General features: G+C 59.3%; 1 protein-coding gene across 1 annotated transcript; it reads left to right on the top strand.

Annotated features, from left to right (window-relative positions):
- Positions 1-330: 330 nt before the first annotated feature.
- Positions 331-16927, top strand: Slc38a8 (solute carrier family 38 member 8). Its single transcript, XM_026411434.2, has 10 exons — positions 331-519; positions 2667-2865; positions 5191-5323; positions 6063-6164; positions 8465-8522; positions 11984-12098; positions 13006-13153; positions 13520-13728; positions 15093-15144; positions 16834-16927. The coding sequence occupies exons 1-10, from the start codon at positions 331-333 to the stop codon at positions 16925-16927; spliced, it is 1299 nt and encodes a 432-aa protein (XP_026267219.1).
- The last annotated feature ends 1748 nt before the right edge of the window (positions 16928-18675 follow it).

Raw genomic sequence — 18675 nt, 5'->3', positions numbered from 1 at the left:
GAAGCTTGGTGGTGGTGGAGTGGGCTGAGGGTGGATGGGGGAGGGAGTTGGAGGACTGAAGGGGGGAAGGACAGGGGGTCAGGATCACCACGGGGTTCAGAGAACAGAAGTGAGAATAAGCAGGTAGAAAGTGGAGGGGTGAGGGCAGGGGTCATGGAGCTAATGCCTGAGTGGCGCTTCGGACAGGCCAGTCCGGGCTGCGGAAGAGGGCTGCGGGGGAGGGGTTGCCCTGGAGGGAGGGATCTGAGGTCTTGGGGATGAGGCCTGAAGCTGTGAAGGAAGGGGGGGCAAAGACTAGCCTTTCTCTCTGTCCCTCTGCTGTCCCCAGCCATGGAGGGACAGACCCGAGGAGGCAGAGGCCCTCCAGAAAAGCCCCTCCCTGCCGCTGCCACCCGCAGCTTGTCCTCTGTGGGCGCCATCTTCATTCTCCTGAAGTCCGCGCTGGGAGCGGGGCTGCTCAGCTTCCCCTGGGCCTTCCACAAGGCCGGGGGCGTGGGGCCCGCCTTCCTGGTGGAGCTGGTAAGTCTCGGGAGGTGCTCTGGAGCCCTGTGTGGCTGCGTGGCCGCTTCGGCTTCCTGGGTGGGATCCGCAGGCTGCTTGTCTAGGAACAGGGCCTCTGGGGTCTTGCCCTCTATCTGCTTGGCTGATGGGGGAGGCCACAGTCCATCTCGTGGCCCTGGGCAGGAAACATTCTCCTCCGTGGCTGGTGAGGTCAGTCACAGCCGGGTGGTTCACAGGCAAAGTTCTGAGCACCCGTACGTAAATCTGGCTCTGCTGCTGGGAAGGGGCCACCTTCGGGCATCCTTTCTCCTCCAGAGCTGCCCAGGAGGCCCAGACCCCTGCCAGGAGCTCAGTGGGCAGAGGCTGGAGGGCTCCGATGGCTGCGGTGGAAGGAGGTGTAACTGGTGAACCTCCGACTCTTGGGAGTTGTGAAGGCCAGACCTGGGACAGATTGCCAGACTTTGCTGTCCTGCCGTCGCTTCCTGGCCACTGGTCCTGGGGGAGGTTCTGGGCCGAAGCTCCTCTCACACTTCCTTCAACCCCGGAAGGTCTTCACTGAGCACCTTCTCTGGCGCAGAGAAATGTGGTGTGGTCCTCACGGAGCCAGACATGACCGTGCTGGGGTGTGCAGAGCTGCGCAGCTGCCAGAGTCTGTTCCCCCAGCTGCTGGACAGAGCACCCCAGATGGGTGTTTAAAGCCCCAGGAACATCTTCCCACAGTCTGGAGGCCAGAGTCGGTCAAAGGTGTCAGAGGGGCCCACTGCCTCCACGCTCTTCTGGCCCCTGGAGGCCCAGGGCCTGCAGCTTGTGCGTGACCACCTCACTGCAGACTCCACCTCCTGCTTTTCCTGGGGCCCCTCCTCTCTCCCAGAAGGATGCTCATCACTGGAATTGGGGCCAGCTGCATGATCCTGGCAACTTCACCTGAGGCTCTTACAACATGCTTTAAGACTCTTCGTCATCACTGACATCTGCAAAAACTAAGTCGAAGTCGCAGGTTTGCAGGTTGGGGCACCATTCCTGCACGTGGTGGACCATTCTCTGCAAAAATGGTGATCAGCAGCACACACAGCACAGGGTACTGTCATCAGAGCTATGCCGAGTGGAGGAAGCCAGATAGGGACACAGAACAGGGGGAAGGGGAGGTCAGGGGTTTCTTCCAGGGAAAGACAGGCAGAGCTGGCTGGAAGGGGCCTGCGGACCTTCCAGGGACTGTGGAACACTGTGCACCAAAAGGAGTGGGTGTCCACGTGCATCTCCTGCGCAGCTCTGATGACACGGAAGATCCTGCCCTTGATTGTGTGTAAATTCCACGGGAGGACTGGGAACACATGGCCCTCTGTAGCTGCGGGCAGCGTGTCGGGGAAGCACACTGATACCAGCAGCTTGCTTCAGATGCATCCATCAGTGGAGGCTGCGAGCTGCAGAGGCCTGGCCAGTGGGTGGAGACTGAAGCCATGAACAGGAGCTGCCCTTGGCCCAAGCTGGGAAGTGGGTGTGGTGCTCACTGCAAAATCATTCTAACTCTCCTGTATGTTTGGAAATCATGGTAAACAGTGGGGAAAATATTTCAGCCGACATAGAGGGAGATTGGAGCACTGAAGGATGGCCACCACTTCCCTGAGAGGGCCCTGAGCTAGGCCTGTCCCCTGCCATGGTCAGGCCTGCTGAGGTGGGCAGGCTGTACCCATTTCACAGAAGAAGCAGCAGGGGCGGATGGTCTGGCCCCCACACAGCAGGCCACACACAGTTAGCTTCTGGGCCCAGGCCTACTGTTCCTCCTTGGGTTCCTAACCGCACACACCCACACCCAGGCGACCCAGGGGAGTAGTTTAAACTCTCTGGACTCCTGTTGTCTCTTCTGTCCTGCTGGGGCAGGATGGGGTCAGAACCCAGGTCTGCAGAGCCAGAGTGGCCATTGGGCTCCACCTGCTCTGCAGCTCTGACTCAGGGTAGGGAGGGGTGGAAGCCCATCTGGTGGAGGCTGCAGGCTCCAGGCTCCACAGCCAGTCCCCAGCCCTGGCCTCCACAAGGCCCAGTGGAAGACCATTTGGTGGAGGCTGCAGGTTCCACAGCCAGTCCCCAGCCTGGCCTCCTCAGAGGCCCAGTGGAGGCCCTGGGGCTGCTGACCTGAGCATGCATAGTCCCACAGTCTTTCTCTGCAGGTCTCCTTGGTCTTCCTGATCAGTGGGCTGGTCATCCTGGGCTACGCGGCCTCTGTCAGCGGCCAGGCCACCTACCAGGGTGTGGTCCATGGGCTCTGTGGCCCCACCATCGGGAAACTGTGTGAGGCCTGCTTCATCATCAACCTGCTCATGATCTCCGTGGCTTTTTTCAGGGTAATTGGAGACCAGCTGGAGAAGTGTAAGTATCCTTGAAGAGTCAGAGTGGCCCAAGGTACAGAGCCCATATTAAGTGGGACACAAGATACTGGGCAGGGCCCAAGGGGCTGCACATCCAAGTTCCCAACATGGTGGGGCAGGGAGACTCAAACTGATCAGCAGTAGAGCAGTGGTCCTGGGCTGAACAGGAGAGACCATGCCTACATGGGATGTCCAGTGGTCACAGCCCATTTCACAGACGGGGAGATGGAGCCAACTGCAAGAAATCCTTGCTGAAAGAGGCCCAGTAATGCCTTCAATTTTGAAATGCCTAAGTGACATGGACTCTTTCTGGTCCCCTGCTAAGACTTTTCCTCTAAGCACTGCCTTAGCAGCACCTTACCAGTGTCCATATGTTCTGCTCTCATTTTTATACCATCCTGAATATCTGCTAGTTCTTGCTGTCATTTATTCTATAACTTAATGGGATGTTTGAATTGTGTTGTTTAATTTCCATTTGTTTGGAAGTTTTTTAGATCCCGTTCTGATCTCTACCTTCATTATTTTGTGGACAGAGAACTTGGTAATTTCAACTTTTTTGTTTTTGCAGTGCTGGGGTTCCAACTGCTAGGCAGGCTAGGCAAGGGTTCTACACGGAGCCACACCCCAGCTGTCAGTCTTCCGAGATCTGTTGGGACTTTGTGGCCTAGCACTTGGTCAGCCTTGGTAGCACTCTGTGCGCTTGTGGGGAGCTGTGTTCTGCAGTTGCTGAGTGCAGCGTGCAGGAACCGGTGTCAGGCCAGGTGGGCAGCAGCCCTGTGCAGGTCTCCTGTGGCAGCCCTGTTCATCTTTTTATTTTGTTCTAGTTATTTTCTCAATAGTTCAGCTGCATTTGCAGATTTGTCCATTTCTCCCTTTAATTTTGTCAATCTCTGCTTCTTGGTTTTTGAAGCTCTGTGATTAGGGACATTCTGTTATCGTTATGAAACATTCTGCCTTATCTCTGAGTGAGTCCACCTTCTCTGCTGTAGATAGGCCGCTTGGCTCCCTTCAGATCACAATGTGTGCAGTAGACATTGTTCCTTTTCTTGTACTTTGAACTTGACCTGGAATTTTAAAATGCATTTCTTGTAGACAGCATCTGTTCCGCTCTTGCATTTTTCTGTCATCTTGACAATCTCAAGACATTTAATTGGATTGTTTAGACTTAATTGGAATGTAATTAGTGATAGGGTTAGGTTTAAGTCTACCATTTACCATTTGTTTTTCTCTGACCTTTGATCCCTGTATGAAAAGGTCCCTGGCCATGGGATTTTGGAATTAAGGCCACCATGTCTTGGGAAACACTGTCATACAGCATCACAGTTGGTCTCCCTGACCCTCCTGGTGGGCGAGTAGCCACAGAGTGCCTTGCTTCTCTCAAGTTTCCTGGTGGTGAACTGCTAGTGCTGTGCTGAGGAGGGCTGAAGGACCAGTGTTGGAGCACCATGACCATGGTGCTGATCAGGATGCGAGTTGCCCTCTTGACTGGGGTGGAGAGTACCACCCATGTTTCTGGTTAGGTATTTGGGGATATGACTTTCTTTGGCAAGCCCAAAGCTCCTGGGAAGGGGAACTAATTAGATGTTGGGGTGTTTAGGGGAGTCAGTGAGTTGGGTAAAAATGACCACTGTAAGTAATGCTGAAGACCTCAGGAAATATCCTAGAAACTGCACCTCCGAGAAGAATCTGGCATAGCCCTGACACTGAACTGGAGTTTCCTGGCGGCCAGGGAGCTGGTGGGTGAGCGCCTGCTCTTTCCCATGACCCACCTGTGAGCTCCGGCATCCGCACCCTCGCAGCATCTCCAGCTCGGAGCACCTGCCCTGACGCTCCAGCTGCAGAACCCCACTGCCTCCTGCTCCAGTGGACGTCCTCTCCTGCCCCTTGTCCTGCCTCAGATCTGCTCCATGTTAGCCCTCTAGCTGTGGCAGAATAGCAATAGCCCCAGCTTCTCTGTTATCCCTCCCCTGGAAGTGGGTGAGGTCTGAGCACCTTGTCCTCAAGTCGGGTAGGCTCTGGGACAGCTCTGTCCTGCAGATGGGCTGTCAGGAGGCTCCAGAGCAATCACCATCAGCTCAACACCCTTCCAAGATGCCCTGGTCCCCACGTGAGGCAGCCCTGGCTGGCTCAACTCTGCCCTAACTCTCCTGATTGGCGACCTGGGTCATGGCGATTCTGGACCACCAAGTGTGGGCTGCTGTTGTGCTGCAGCTAGGCTGTAGAGCAGCTCTCTACCAGAGTCACAGCCAGAAGTCCCCCGCAGGTCCCAGTCTGACCCCAGCCAACCACCGAGCTCGGTGGCTCACTTGTGCCTTATCTCTGGCAGTGTGTGACTCCCTCCTGCCGGGCGGCCTGCAGCCGTGGTATGCCACCCAGCGCTTCACCCTGCCCACGCTCTCCATGCTGGTCATCCTGCCCCTGTCCTTGCCACGGGACATCGCCGTCCAGAAATACACAAGGTACAGGGGCTGCAGACGCTTCCAGGCAGAGCAGCGTGCCAACCGGGTCTCCCCTTGGCAAATGCTGGCATTAGGAGGGATGAGGGGAGAAGGGAAGAGATTGAAGCTTGTAGAAACGACACTCGCCCCTGGTGGGAAACACAAATCGGCAAGAAGCTTGCTGTGACATGACATTGTGTTCTTGAACTGTCACCGACTTGTCCTGCCCACAGCCAGACACAGGCACAGAGATACGCACAGCTTTTTCTTGATTTTTTTCCCCCCTGAGGCCTTGGGTTTACTATTGAAGAAAGGCGCGTGGGGCACCTCCACCCAGGCTGCACAGGCCTTTCCCTCAGTGCATGTGAGCAGAGGTAGATTTTTGCCTCTGGAACAATAGACGTGGCAGGCCACAGAGCTTCTGTGTCACATACGGCCGAGCCACCGTCTTCTCCTCTTCCTGAGGTTGACTGCTGGTACCCTGACCTGGGTGCCAAGTCTGAGCAGCTGACTGGCCTTTGTTAGTGAGGGGCAAGTTATCATCCCCGAGGACGCCAGTGACCTTCAAAACTCCACATGCCCAGCCTCTTGGCCTGAGTGGCCAGTGCTGCTGCCCTTTGTACAGATGAGGGGACGCATGCTCAGGAGGAGAATGCGACCGTGCTGGCCAGGGAGGGCAGGAATTTGGATGCCAGTGTGTACCTCCCTGCACTGGCTGTCGCCCAGTGTTGGCACCCTGACGCCCACCCGTCTGTGTCAGCACCCTAGGCACCCTGGCCTCCTGTTACCTGGCCCTGGTCATCACAGTGCAGTACTACCTCTGGCCCCATGGCCTCGTGCAGGAGCCCCGTCCTTCCCTGAGGTGAGTCTGCGCAGACAGCTCTTCATGGGGAGCCTGCATGTGGGACTCCTGGGCTTTCCTGCAGGGCCCTGGCCCTTCCTGTGAGGTCTCTCTCTTTCCTTATGCATGACAAGGCCAAGGAAAGCCCCCTTCCTTCTTTAGAAAGGTTGCAGCCATCCCCAGGGATGACCAGCTACAGGCCCAGGCCACACAGGTGCTGAAGGCCCACACTAGCCTGGGGCTCCTGGCCATGGTAGATGTGTCCCTACAGGGGGATGCAGCAAAACCCAGCAGCCAGGTTGCTGGGGCAGAGGGGACCGTGAGGAGGCTAAGCTGGTGGCCACTAAGCTGGTGGGCTGCTAAGCTGGTGGGCCACTCAGCCAGGACAGAAAGTGGGGCAGGGGTGTTGGTAAGCACTCGGCGCTGTGGCAGGACTTTGGTTTGCACTGGGTGGGTCGTGAACAGCACTCTTCTGAGCATAGCAGGGATGTGACGTGATTTTCTTTTAAAAAGGCTCGCCTGGTTGTTTGTGGTCTCCAGAGTCAGGCAGAAACGGGGAGACCAGGCAGGAGGTCCACTGTGTCCTGACACTGCAGACCACAGGGCTTCCAGAGAGATGAGGCCAGATGCTGGATGTGCTGTGTCCGACTGGCCCATGGCAGGGCCAGCTCATGGCCTGTGGCTCTTGGGGGCCTGGGCTCAGTTGTGCTCTCTGGAACCTCTGGATTGTGCCGAGTGAGGGGCCCAGCATGTTCACCCTGCAGCAGCCACACAGATCCCACGGCAGGTCACAGGTCCATTCGAGGCCGTTGAGAAGGGAGTGGATAGGAACCTGAGCTCTTGGCTTGAGTAGCCTGAGGGAAGGGGACACTGTCCTGCCTGAGGGGTAGGGCCAGGAGGAGGTCCCGTGGAGGTGGCTGGAGGTGTGGAACAGGTGTCGAGGCGCTGTCAGGCCCGGGTGCCTGCCGTTGAGGGCAGTGGCCAGGCTGGAGGGAGCAGGGTGGTTGGCGTTGGCTTGGAGATTTGGCGTTGGCATTTCAGGCCTCCAGCCCGAGGTCTGCACCCAGCCTCTGGTGCTTGGGCACTAGGGGTTAGTGGTAGAGGAGCAAGGAAGACCTGGCCAGGGGTGGTGAGTGAGTTAGGCTGACACAAGTGCATCCTTCACAGTTCTAGAGGGCAAGGTCAACAAGAGTGTCACTGGGCTGAAGTTGGGTGTGAGTGTGAGACACCAGGGGAGAATCCAATAATCCTTGCCTTTGCCGACCTATAGCTGCTGCTACACACGCCTCGGCTTGTGGCCCCTTCCTCCTCCTCCAAAGCCAGCCACAGTGTACCTCTGACCCACCTTCTGTCATCATTGTCCCCTCCTACCATAGCCAGGCAGGGTTCTCTGGTTTCCAGGACGCTGTGATGATGTTGGGCTCCCATCTTGGAGCCCTTAACCACATCTGCCAAGTTCCTTTTGCCCTAAGGGACCACACCTGCAGGTTCCTGACGGTGACATGCACCTCTTTGGGGCCCGATTCTATCAGGAAATGCTTAGTCTGCCGGGGGCACTATTTGCTGCCTGCTCTGCTCTGTGTCCCCAGGGTTGCTGGAGGCTGGTGTGGAGAGGTGCTTGTGAAAGGAGGCTGGGAGCCCTGAGAGGGTCCACCTGGAGCTTCTGCCCACGCACACCTCTGTCCCTAGGCCTGGAAGGAGGTCACACCCTCCTGGCATTACTGGAGTGTGGGGTGGAGGCCGCCTCTGCCCCTGCCCTCTACTGCACTGGCAGCAGACAGCTGAAGAGGGAGGGCAGGGGCTGCTTCCAGAGCAGGCTTGCCCCGTCCTGCCCACCTGGAGAGTGTCGTGGTGTCCAGTGTCGGCAAAGACCTACTTAGAAAGCGTAGCATTTAACAAGCCCTCCTTCCTTCCTCCAAAGCCTGTCGTGGGCTGGGGCTGGGGCTCAGCGGTAGATGTGCAAGGCCCTGGGTTCAATCCTCAGCACCACATAAAAAATAAAAATAAAAAATAAAGGTACTGACAACTACAACTACAAAATAAATATTTAAAAGAAAATAAAAACCACATCTTGTGGGCTGAGATTGTAGCTCAGTGGCAGAGCACTCACCTTGCATGTAGAAGGCACTGGGCTTGATCCTCAGCACCACATAAATAAAGGAATTGTGTCCATCCTCAACTAAAAGAAATTTAAAAAAAAAACAACTCATCTTGTAGCCGTGCTCAGGTGAGGCCTCTGGCATGGTTTAAAATCCATCCTCTCGAGTTGCGGGTGGTTTGAGTTCCCTTCCTTAACCAACGCCTGTTCTTGTGACTTACAGCCCTCCGCCCTGGACGTCTGTGTTCAGTGTCTTCCCCACGATCTGCTTTGGTTTTCAGGTGAGTTCAGAGTGTGGCCGTTTCCGAGGCTCCCTGCTCCTGTCGGGGAGAAGTCCGAGGACTTGTTCTAGGGTGCCCTGGGCTCTCGGCACCCACAGTGGCCAGAGGCTGTTTCAGAGACTGTCAGTGGGTTGGCGTCTGGCTTCCCTGGTGGGTGGTGAATTGTCATTGAACTTGGGAACCTAGTCCTCACCAGCAGCAGCCCCATGTGTGCTAGGTTTGCAGTAGAGTGTGAGGACCTGGAGCCTGTCCCCCTCTGCAGAGTGCTGACAGACTGTCACCAGGCGGGCAGGCCTGGAGCTGCCCTCCTATGCTCCAGGACACCAGGCCTGCAGGTGGGTTTGTCCCAGGGGCCAGGTGAGAAGGATTGTGTCTCGTGAGGTTCACAGTTTGGAGGGACCAAGTGGCAGAGGCAGGCGAGGAGTGAAGGCAGCTGGTGTGGCCCCCCCAGCAGAGGCGGGCGGGGGCAAGGACTCTGGAAGGATGGGGGCGCAGCCAGGTGGAGGAGGGTCCGCCAGGCGGAGGCCGCAGCACAGGGAGCCCCCAGCATGCCGGCCTGGGCAGGCGGAGGGCGGTGGTGGAGGAGGGGCGGCCCACGCCCCCTCTGTGGAACTGGGGCTCCCTGCTCTCCTGGCAGCTGCCTCCTTTTTTCGTGGTTTCCTTTGGGGAAGTTTTGCCTCCATCTCCTAAAAACAACCACCTCCCCTCCACTGATGCCACCCCCCACCACAGGACTCTGCAGGTAAAACCCAGCTCGAGGGCTGGCGCAGTCCAGCCTTGAGCCTCCAGGCCCTCCCCCTCCCACAGCCAGTCTCTGCTGTCGTCTTGCCTTTTTTTTTTGAGAAGCGTTTTTGGAATATCTGAAACACTCCTGTTTCTCATCTTTATAAACGACTCAGTGCCGCTGCTGGGGTTCAGCCAGCAGCTCAGGCAGTTCTTCTCACACCCAACATCTTGGGAGATGCGCAGCGTGGATTTGCTGTTGGCTGTGATCTGGTCTAGCTTGGCTGCCCCTCCTGGCCCCGGCCACATGGTGGGCGCCTGGCCCTGGCTTCACCTTTGTCTCGGCTGCCCCAGCTAGCTCTCCTAGCAACCAGGCCACCCGCTGCGCTGCTTGGCTGCCTGACGGTGGGGGCAGGGTTGGGCCAGAGGTGGGGAGAAAAGAGACGATGGAGGCTGAGCAGCTCAGGGAGGGGCAGGTGGGCCTGTGGTCCTCAGGAAGGGACCTCATTCAAACCGCCACCAGGCGCAGTTAGCAGTGGACAGTCCCTCCCGCATGGCCTGTGCAGGCTGGGTGTGGGGCCTGAGGGACAGAGGGGCTGCCCAGATGATTCCAGCCGCCCAGGCCTCCCTGGGTCTTCTGGGTTTGGTTTTACCTCTGTGTTGAGGGGCAGGTCACTTATTGTACGACCCGCCCTTCTGAAGCGCACAAGTTGACCTACAGCTGCCACCACCATCAATTTCAGAACATGTTTGTCAGGCCCTAAAAGAGCCCCCTAAGTGTCAGCAGCCACTCTGCCTCCCTCTCCCAGCCCCCGCGGACCCCTGACCTGCTCTGTCCCTGGGTCTCCCCTTATATGCCTTTCATATACATGGGACCAGTGCCGTGGCACTGCGTCTTCCCCTCGGCACCACGATTCCTTCACGTGGCGCGTGTCTGCTCCCTTCCTCGCTATGGCCCAGTAGCGTCCCACCCAATAGTCAGCCGCAGTCTCTGTGTCTGGTGTCCCCACCTCTGCTCGGCCTCTGTCACAGAGCAGCTGTGAGCCTGCACACACCAGCCCCCTCACCCCAACGGCCCTGCAGAGCAACCACCCTGAGGGCCCCTCTTTGTCACCCGCCGTCAACAGACAGAAGCCCCACGCAGGAGCACAGGGAAGGAGGCTTCCTGGTGCGTCCAGCACCCTGAGGTCTGCCCCCACGTTGGGCCCCGCCGTGCCTCTGCACACAGAGCTGAAAGCAGAGCCTGGGATGCGGGGCACCTGGGGTCTGCTGTGAACAGGGGACGATGTGTGGAGGAGCACCCTCAGGTCATGGCCCGGCGGAACTCCTGGCCTCCTGGCCTTCTGGGAAGGGTGTGTCCCAGGAGCGCCCAGCATGGAGGAGCTGCGGGCCTCATCCAGAGTCTGCTGCCCGTGGCGGGGGGCTTGGGGCTCAGCTAGCCTGTGGCCTTCGTCTCCTGGGGTTCAGGGAGACCCCAGGAAGAAAGCAGGCACACAGCTGCCCCAAGGGAGGTGCACCAGGGCTCACCCAGGTGGGGCCTGGAGGGATGAGGCCAGTGTGCCGCCCCCACCTCTGAGAGGGGAGCTCCATGACAGGGCACTGTGGCCGGTTTGCTGACACTGTATGCCCAGCACGCACCAGCATCTGAGTGACACGGAGCCTGGGACAGGGAGGGACAAGGGCGGCTGCGGGGAAGTTGGGAAGTTAGTGGGTAACTATAGTATGGTTGTCAGCCTTGCCAGGCTCTGGGCAGCCCCAGATGGGCAAGGTGGCCACAGTTATGATCATGCAGCTGATGGCTGCTGAACACCAGACCCAAAGGAGCACTTGTTGGGGCCAAGTGTGAGAGGGAACGCTGGCTCCAAGCAGGATGAGTAGGGCTGGGCGGCAGGTCAGCTGCAGGGGGGCCCAGGAAGGCCCTGCTCAGTGAGTGACCAGTGGGGCGGTGGTGAGCAAGGAACCAGGTGATGGGACCCGACCTGGGAGCTGGGACCCTGGAGTGCGGAGTGTGTGAGAGGAGGCAGCGTCCGTCCACCCTGGCTGCTCTGCTGTGCCAGTGCCTCGTCTGCCCGAGTGCAACACCCAACCACAGGGGCTCTTGCATCCCCTGCACGGTTTATGTGGCAAATCCTGTAAGAGGTGACATATTGCACATGAACTATGCAGGTTTAAGTCTGTGCTCCTGAGTGACGCTGTCAACTCCGGGAGGCCCCTCGCTGCCTTTTCCCACCAGTGGCACCCATTCTACCTGAACCACTGTTCCACCATCTGTCACCTAGAGCAGAGATGCTCCTGAGTGACATTTGGCCACATCTGGAGACGTTTGGGCTGTTACAAATGGGGGCATCCAGGGGATCACAGCTGGAGTGCTACACACAATCCTTCAGTGCACAGAGCAGCCCCCACCAAGAGACTACCTGCACCCACAAAGCCAGTAGTGCCAAGGTCAGGAATCCTGCTGCAGGCTTGTCTGAACTTCACCCCGCGGCATGCTCTCCTGCCTGGCCCTGTGTTCAGGGTGGCATGCCTGCGAGTCTTCGGGGCTCAGGTAGAGAGCTGGGCTCCATCTTTTTGGAGCCATGCAGTCTTGCCTGTGTGAGTCTCCCGTGGTCTATTTATGTCTTCTGCTAATGCTGGACACACAGGGTGCTCCCCATCTTTGGGCAGTATTCCCAGTCGCTCAGGTGGTCCTGACGCCTGCTGACCTGAGTCTCGCTGACCACACTTCTGCCCTCCAGTGTCACGAAGCCGCCGTCTCCATCTACTGCAGCATGCGCAGCCAGAGCCTCTCCCACTGGGCCCTGGTCTCCGTGCTGTCCCTGCTGTCCTGCTGTCTCATCTACTCGCTGACAGGTAGGACCCTGCGGGGCACCCAGGGGTGGGCAGGGCGTGGCAGAAGGAAGGGGAGCCACAGCTAGTGCTGGCTCCACAGTTTCCATTCTGAGCGCCCCACAGTGTCATGAGGGCTGCACTGCTGCAGCGGATCCTCAGATGTGTAGCTTAGAAAGGGCCCATGACATGCCTGAGGTCACGGGCACATTGCAGCACAGAGCCTGAGGTGGGGCCGGGATGACTTCTGGCCTGCCACTTTCCAGCCTGGTGGCCTTTTTAATCCACCTGTTGGAGCCTCTGATTTGGAAAGGCTTGGGCTGCAGCAGGCGTGTCGGGCAACTTTGGACTTCTGAAGTCACCCTAAGGCAACTGGGACATGGCCCTCAGCAGAGCAGGGTTTGTCGGTCTAGCCCCGAGTCGGAGGGCCGTGCCTCATGATCGTCAGCTTCAGACACCCAGAGCTGGCAGATCCCCTTCAGAAAGAGCCCTGAGCAAAGCCAAAAAAGCCTCAGCTCCTGGCCAGAGGTGTGCTTTAGGGCAGGTGTGACCGTGGTCACTGAGGCCAGGGGATTGTCCTTGAGTCTCAGGCCACCATAACTAGCTGTGTGGTTCTGGGTGGCCACTGACCCAGGGCTGTCCGAGGAGCGGGCTGGGCTGGAGCAGGTTGGATTTTCAAGCACTGAGCCTCCAGCCTCCGTCCACTCTGGGCAGGCCACTGGCACCAGATGTGAGCAGACACCAGGGCTGGGCGGGAGTGCAACCCAGGGGCATCGCAGGCTGAGGGCCAGCAGGACGGCCTTGGAGAAGGGTGGGATGGGGAGCCCTTCTGGAACCTTCGCTCAGCTCCCAGGGAAACCCGCGGGCCCTGTGTGTTGGGGGGTTGGCCTTCTCTGTCTGGAGTGTGCCGGATGCTATGCTCCTGCCGCAGGGGCTTATGGCTTCTTGACGTTTGGGACCGGAGTTTCTGCTGACATCCTGATGTCCTACCCGGGTGATGACGTGGCCATCATCGTTGCCCGGGTCCTTTTCGCCGTCTCCATTGTGACGGTCTACCCCATTGTGCTCTTCCTGGGGAGGTGAGCCGGGTGGGGGTGGCTGGCAACTAGTGGGTGGGTTCAGCCTGTGGTGGGGCTGTGTTATCTCAGAGGAGAGAGGAGGAAACCGGGCACGGAGGGCCTGGGGAGTTTACCCAGAGCTGCCCAGTGCTGCCTAGTGAGCGCCAACCAGGACTGGGCCGAGCCACATGCGCTGGACCTTCCCCTGTGCTGCACTCTGCTGGCAGCCCATCTGACAGTCGCTGAGCCCCTGAGGGTTGGGGGTCCCCTGGGGAGTAAGCACCTGGGGGCAGAATGGGGGACCGGAGGAGGACTTGGGGACTGGCAGTGCCCGGCACTGGCTGGGGCCCCTGGGGTGCCATGTTTCTGGGTCGGCACGGTCTCCAGGTCTGTGATGCAGGATTTTTGGACAAGGAGCTGCAGAGGGACTTGGAGGCCCCTGGTGCTAGCTGACCCCACGGGGCCGTGGGTTCGAGTGCCGCTGACCATATTGTGGGTCGCTGTGACACTGGCCATGGCCCTGTTCCTGCCCGACCTCAGCGAGATCATTGGCATCATCGGGGGCATCAGCTCCTTCTTCATCTTCATCTTCCCAGGTGAGTGGCCGCCTCCAGGCTTGCCCCCCTCCCCTTGCGCTGGCCCAGCTCTGTGGGGCCTTAAGGTTCTGGCAGGTGGGAGCCCTGTGGGCAGGCTGCGGGCCCCAAGCAGGCCCTTGGTCACCAGGCATGCGGCCTGAGGCTTTGCACACCTGCCCTGGTTTAGCAGCTCAAGATCCCACGGATGGGGAGGCCCAGGCCAGAGTCCCAGGAGGCTCAGCCGGAGCGTGGCAGGGCCGAGCCCACCGCAGCTTCGTCCACATGCCACTGCTGCCTCTTACTGCAGGATGAGGCTTAATTTTTTAATTGCAGTGAAACTCGCATAGCTCCAGGTGCAAAAGACATGAGGGACGTCCCCACCTGTCCCAGAACTGGCACACTCCCTTTCCCGAGGCGAGGGCTTCCTGAGAGACCTCCCAGTGTTGGCACGCATTCCAGTCCCAGCCCGGCGTTCTCCCCAAAGGATCCCAGCCAGGGCCAGCAGGGGCATGCTTCAGGGCCCGAGGAGCCCTGGGGGGACAGCTGAGGCCCACAGGCCTGCAGTTCTGCTGGGAGAGCAGCCACATTGAGCAGATGGTAAAATTGGGGAGCCTGTAGCCAGACACCCTCAGTGCCGCAGTCCTGCTGCAATGTCAAACAGGGAGGCCGGTGCCCCTGGGTGGACCTCCAGAGACCCAATGGGAAGTGAAGTTCAACTTGGGGCCAGGTAGAATGGCAGCGAGGGCGTCACCAACAGCCTTGGGGGACAGATGTTGACATGGAGGGCTGGGGAGAAGCTGGGTATCAAGAGGCTGAGGACACTTACAGAGTGGGAGCAGCAGGCTGTCTGGTGGGTTGAGCTCGGGGTGGACGGGTGGAGGGGGGCTTCCTCCATCCTGGGAAGAGCTCTCCTAGCCGCGCGCCCTGAGCTCCTATCTGGGCGCCGTATTCCGGTTTAGCTCGAGCTGGGTGCCTTGAGTCCCAGCCCTCCCATGCGGGCTGGAGGTCGGTGGTGGTGATCCTGTGGGCCCTCCAGAGCTACTTTCAAACAGGTACACATAGGCAAAGGGAAAAGAAGCCCTGTCTGCCAGCCGCTGTGCACCTCCAGGTGCCAGCCTCATCTGCGCCACACCCTCACTGACGCTGCTGTGGGCGGTGTTGTCACTGTCCCTGAGAGACTGAGGCTCTAGAGGCCATTGTCACCACTGGCCAAGGTGTTGGAGGGGTGCTGAGCTGGAACTCCCCCCACCTGCCTGACTCCAAGTTGAGCCTCAGGCCCCCACAATGTGCCACCTGGCCAGGAGGGACTGGCCTGTGGGCCACCTGTGGGAAAGTCCTCGAGGGGCCCCTGAGGTCACCTGGGTGCTGACTGCATCTCTTCCCAGGTCTGTGCCTCATCTGTGCCGTGGGCGTCGAGCCCATAGGACCAAGAGTCAAGTGAGTGTCCTCAAAGCCAGGATGGTGGCTCGGGTGTGCCCGTGGACCAGGAGTGAGAGTGCTTCTGTCCACCCTCCTCCTGTGGGTGAGAAACACAGGCCTCTGGGGAGGGGGCATCCCCATGGTAAGAGGACAGCTGAGCCAGATGGGTGCCCAGCCAGCAGTGCCCGACCTATGCACATCCACCCGGTCCTGGCTATTGGCTAGACCCAGGGCAGGACGGGCTGCCTGCTGGTGGAGTCAGGGAGCTGCGGTGGCAGGCTGGACCCAGGCTTCATGCAGTGTCCTCAGACAGCAGGTCTTGCTGGTGCCCTGGGTGCGGCCACGCTGGGCCTGTTACACACCACCACCGTCCTTCTGGGGAGCCTCCCCATCAGCAGACGACAGGACAGAGTGGGGCTGGTTCCCATTCACAGGTGCAAAGACAGAGGCTAGGCAGGTGAGGACATGCCGCTCTAGTGTCTTAGGGCCACCAGAGCAGATTTGATTTGTACCTCCTGAGGCCGAACGCAAGGAAAGCGCCCTCTCCCAGCCCTGGGGACCAGCCTGGGCTCAGGCTGCCCACTCTGCAGGCTGCTGGTGGCCACTGTGTCCTTGGCTTGTAGCTGCTGCACCCGTGTCTGCCTGCCTCCGTCCTCCTGTGGCCATCTGTCTCTGGGTCTCAAGTCCCCTACTGCCCTTCTCTTAGAAGGACATCTCCTCACAGATCCTCATGCCGTTACTTCTGCAAAGACCTGTTTCCAAAGAGGTCACACTCATGGGTCCCAGGTGGACGTGAGCCTTGGGGGTCACATTCAGCCCAATTCAGACACTCTGAAGTCACAACAGCCAGGGTGTGGCCCGGCTGTGGCCCTGTCCCCCAGCCCCTCTGGACTCAAGCTCAGCTTCTCCAAAGAGCAGGCTCAGCATGGCTTCTCCCCACCTGAGCCCAGAGCTGACCCTGGCCACCTGGCACCCTAATGGCATGTCTCTGGTGCGCTCTTTGGAATCTTGCTCTTGGCTCTGTCCCATGATCCATGCTCATCATGGTTTTTACTGGAGAGCTCTCAAGACGATTTTCTTCCTCAGCTGCTCTCGTCCTGAACCATCGAGTGGGTCACACCTGCCGTCCACCCATTGTGTGCGTGGGTGCCACTGACATGTGCTCACCAGAGATGCCCCTCCTGGCCCCTGGGTCCTCCTAGCCTCTGTTGACAGGGCCAGAGCCATCTCTGGCCACCTGCTGTTGGTGGGAGTCTTCTCATGGCCCCACCTCCTTGACTCACCTGATTATATTAGGAAGCTTACGAATGTGGCGCTGGCAGCCAGTCCCCAGCCCACACCTCCACCAGGCTCCTCCCCCAGTGGGTGTGTGACTGTGACTTACAGTTTTTATCTCATCCCTCATTGGGGGGCTTAAGTAGATGAGAAGAGGGGAGTTTGAAACAGAGCCCTTCACCCCTCTGATAAAATATTGGGGAGGAACAAGATTATGAACTAAGAGATGGAGAGAGGAGGTTTTGGGAAATGCCTGGGTACTTTATTTCCCAAAGTTGACTCAGAAACCCATCCCCTCAGGTAAAGGAGAGAAAAGAATTTTCTCAAAACCGGTGACTCCCCTGGGGTCCAGCAGCACGTTTCCAGGCCAGCTTCGCTTGTGGGTGCAGGGCCGGCTTTGCCTGGCGCTGACGTGGTGCGTTGAATTGGCAGGTGCTGCTTGGAGGCCTGGGGCGTGATCTCTGTGCTGCTGGGCACCTTCATCTTCGGGCAGAGCACAGTGGCAGCTGTCCTGGAGCTGCTCTGAGCAGCCCCCACAGGTGGCCTGTGCGGCTCCCACCTCTATCCCTGAGACTGATGCGGGTTTCATCACGAAGATGCTGGGCAAACAGACAGCTTCCGCCTTCCAGGCTGCCCGTGGACTCTGCTCCTTCCAGGGTCTCTGGTGAGGAAAGACGGAATTAGGTTCTGGCAGCCGCTGTGACAAACCGCCACACACAATGACTCCAAGCAACACCAGCATGTTGCTTCCAGTCCGGAGGCCAGATTTTGCAGTGGAGGTCTGGTGGGCCGTGCTGTCTTACTGTTGGTGGCTGTTGGTGCTCCTCCGTGACCCTGGCTTGCAGATGTCACTCAGTCTCGGCCACCTCCCCTTTGTGTGTCCAGATCTCGTCCTCCTTACAAGGATACCAGCCCTTCATTCGGGGCCATCCTCTTTGAGTGTGTCCTCCCTGAACTTGACTGCATCTCTTCTCAGTTACTCAATCAGGAGTACAAAGATCCAGTCTCCAAATAAGGTCACATTGGCAAGGGACCGGGGAAGGACTTCAGCTACCTTGGGGACAGGACTCGGCCCAGGTCACAGAGGTGGGAGCCGAGGCTTTGGGTGTATTGATCAAGGTGAGGGCAACGGGTGCCCAGGAGGAGACTTGGGGGCACGACTTGGGGGCACGACTCGGGGGCAGTGGAGGGGTGAGCCCTCCGCCCAGGGCCTGGACCAGAAGGTGCGCAGGTGCGGCCCAGCGTGGGTCCCAGGAGCCGCCTTCCCTGCCACTTGCTCTGCCTGGAGAGCCCAGGAGCCGAGTGGGCCCATCGCCCTGTAGCTCCCTCCTGGCCCCACCCTGTCCCCTGTCCCCGACCCGGCCCTGGCAGGAGTCGGCCTGCTGCAGAGAGTGTCAGGGCAGAGGGTCCTTCAGAAGGGCGCTTTCCCCTGGGCAGGACGTGACCAGGCAGTGGCCCGTGCCCTTCCCATGTGTGTCACACACGGCGTCTGTGACCCAGTGAGGTCGATGGTGACAGGACTGTGTGTGTGCCAGCCTGTCCACGTCACTCAGTCTAAACGCCACGCTGTAATTCACACGCTGTGAGACACGCCCCTGAGGTGCTCGGTCCGGGCACTTGGCGTGTTCAGTCACGCCACCACCGCGCCACCCCGCCACCTTCCTGCAGCAGCTGTCCTCACCCGGGAGGGCCCCATGCCATCAGCAGCCCTGTCCCCTCGGTCTCCAGGTCGTCCTGACTGGACACTCCTGGTCGACCCAGGCGGAACGCAGTCCTGTGGGGGGCCCCTTGAGGGAGCACAGGGCCCACTGCACAGGTGTCAGCCGAGGCGTGGGAAGGCCAGGGCGGCCTGTCCTGCAGGCCGCAGCGCCGAGTCACAACCCACCTTGGCTTGAGCTCCACTGTCTGCTTCCTCTACCGCGTGCTCCAAGCAGAGGAGTGACCCAGGAGGGGACATGTGCTCAGCCTGCAGACGGGGTGGAGCCCCTGCCAGCCTCCTCCACAGCCCTGGGGGAGGGGCGTGGCTGCAGGCAAAGGCTCTGGACCCTGTGAGGGGACATAGGACCTCTCTCCCAGGCCCCTTGAACCAAGCCATTGTGACCTGCCCACCCTGTGTCCAGTGGCCACAGGGTCCTCCCAGACGAAGGCTCAGGAGCCAGGACGCACACCAGGCAGAGTGCTCTAGCAGGTGAGCTGAGGATGTGGCCTTTGTTGACACCTGCTACCTCCAGGGCTCCGCTGCATGGGCCAGAAGGCTGGGCCAGGCTGAGGCTG

Source organism: Urocitellus parryii, chromosome 15, assembly GCF_045843805.1.
Source record: "Urocitellus parryii isolate mUroPar1 chromosome 15, mUroPar1.hap1, whole genome shotgun sequence".
NCBI lineage: Eukaryota > Metazoa > Chordata > Mammalia > Rodentia > Sciuridae > Urocitellus > Urocitellus parryii.
Note: the sequence above shows the minus strand (reverse complement) of the source record. Positions and strands in the feature narration are given on the sequence as shown.

Excerpts from the sequence above, each read along its gene's own strand:
- Slc38a8 (XM_026411434.2), top strand. The coding sequence starts at position 331 with ATGGAGGGACAGACCCGAGGAGGCAGAGGCCCTCCAGAAAAGCCCCTC. Across the intron at positions 5,324-6,062 it reads GCCGTCCAGAAATACACAAG|CACCCTAGGCACCCTGGCCT; the intron begins GTACAGGGGCTG and ends CGTCTGTGTCAG. Across the intron at positions 8,523-11,983 it reads CGATCTGCTTTGGTTTTCAG|TGTCACGAAGCCGCCGTCTC; the intron begins GTGAGTTCAGAG and ends TCTGCCCTCCAG.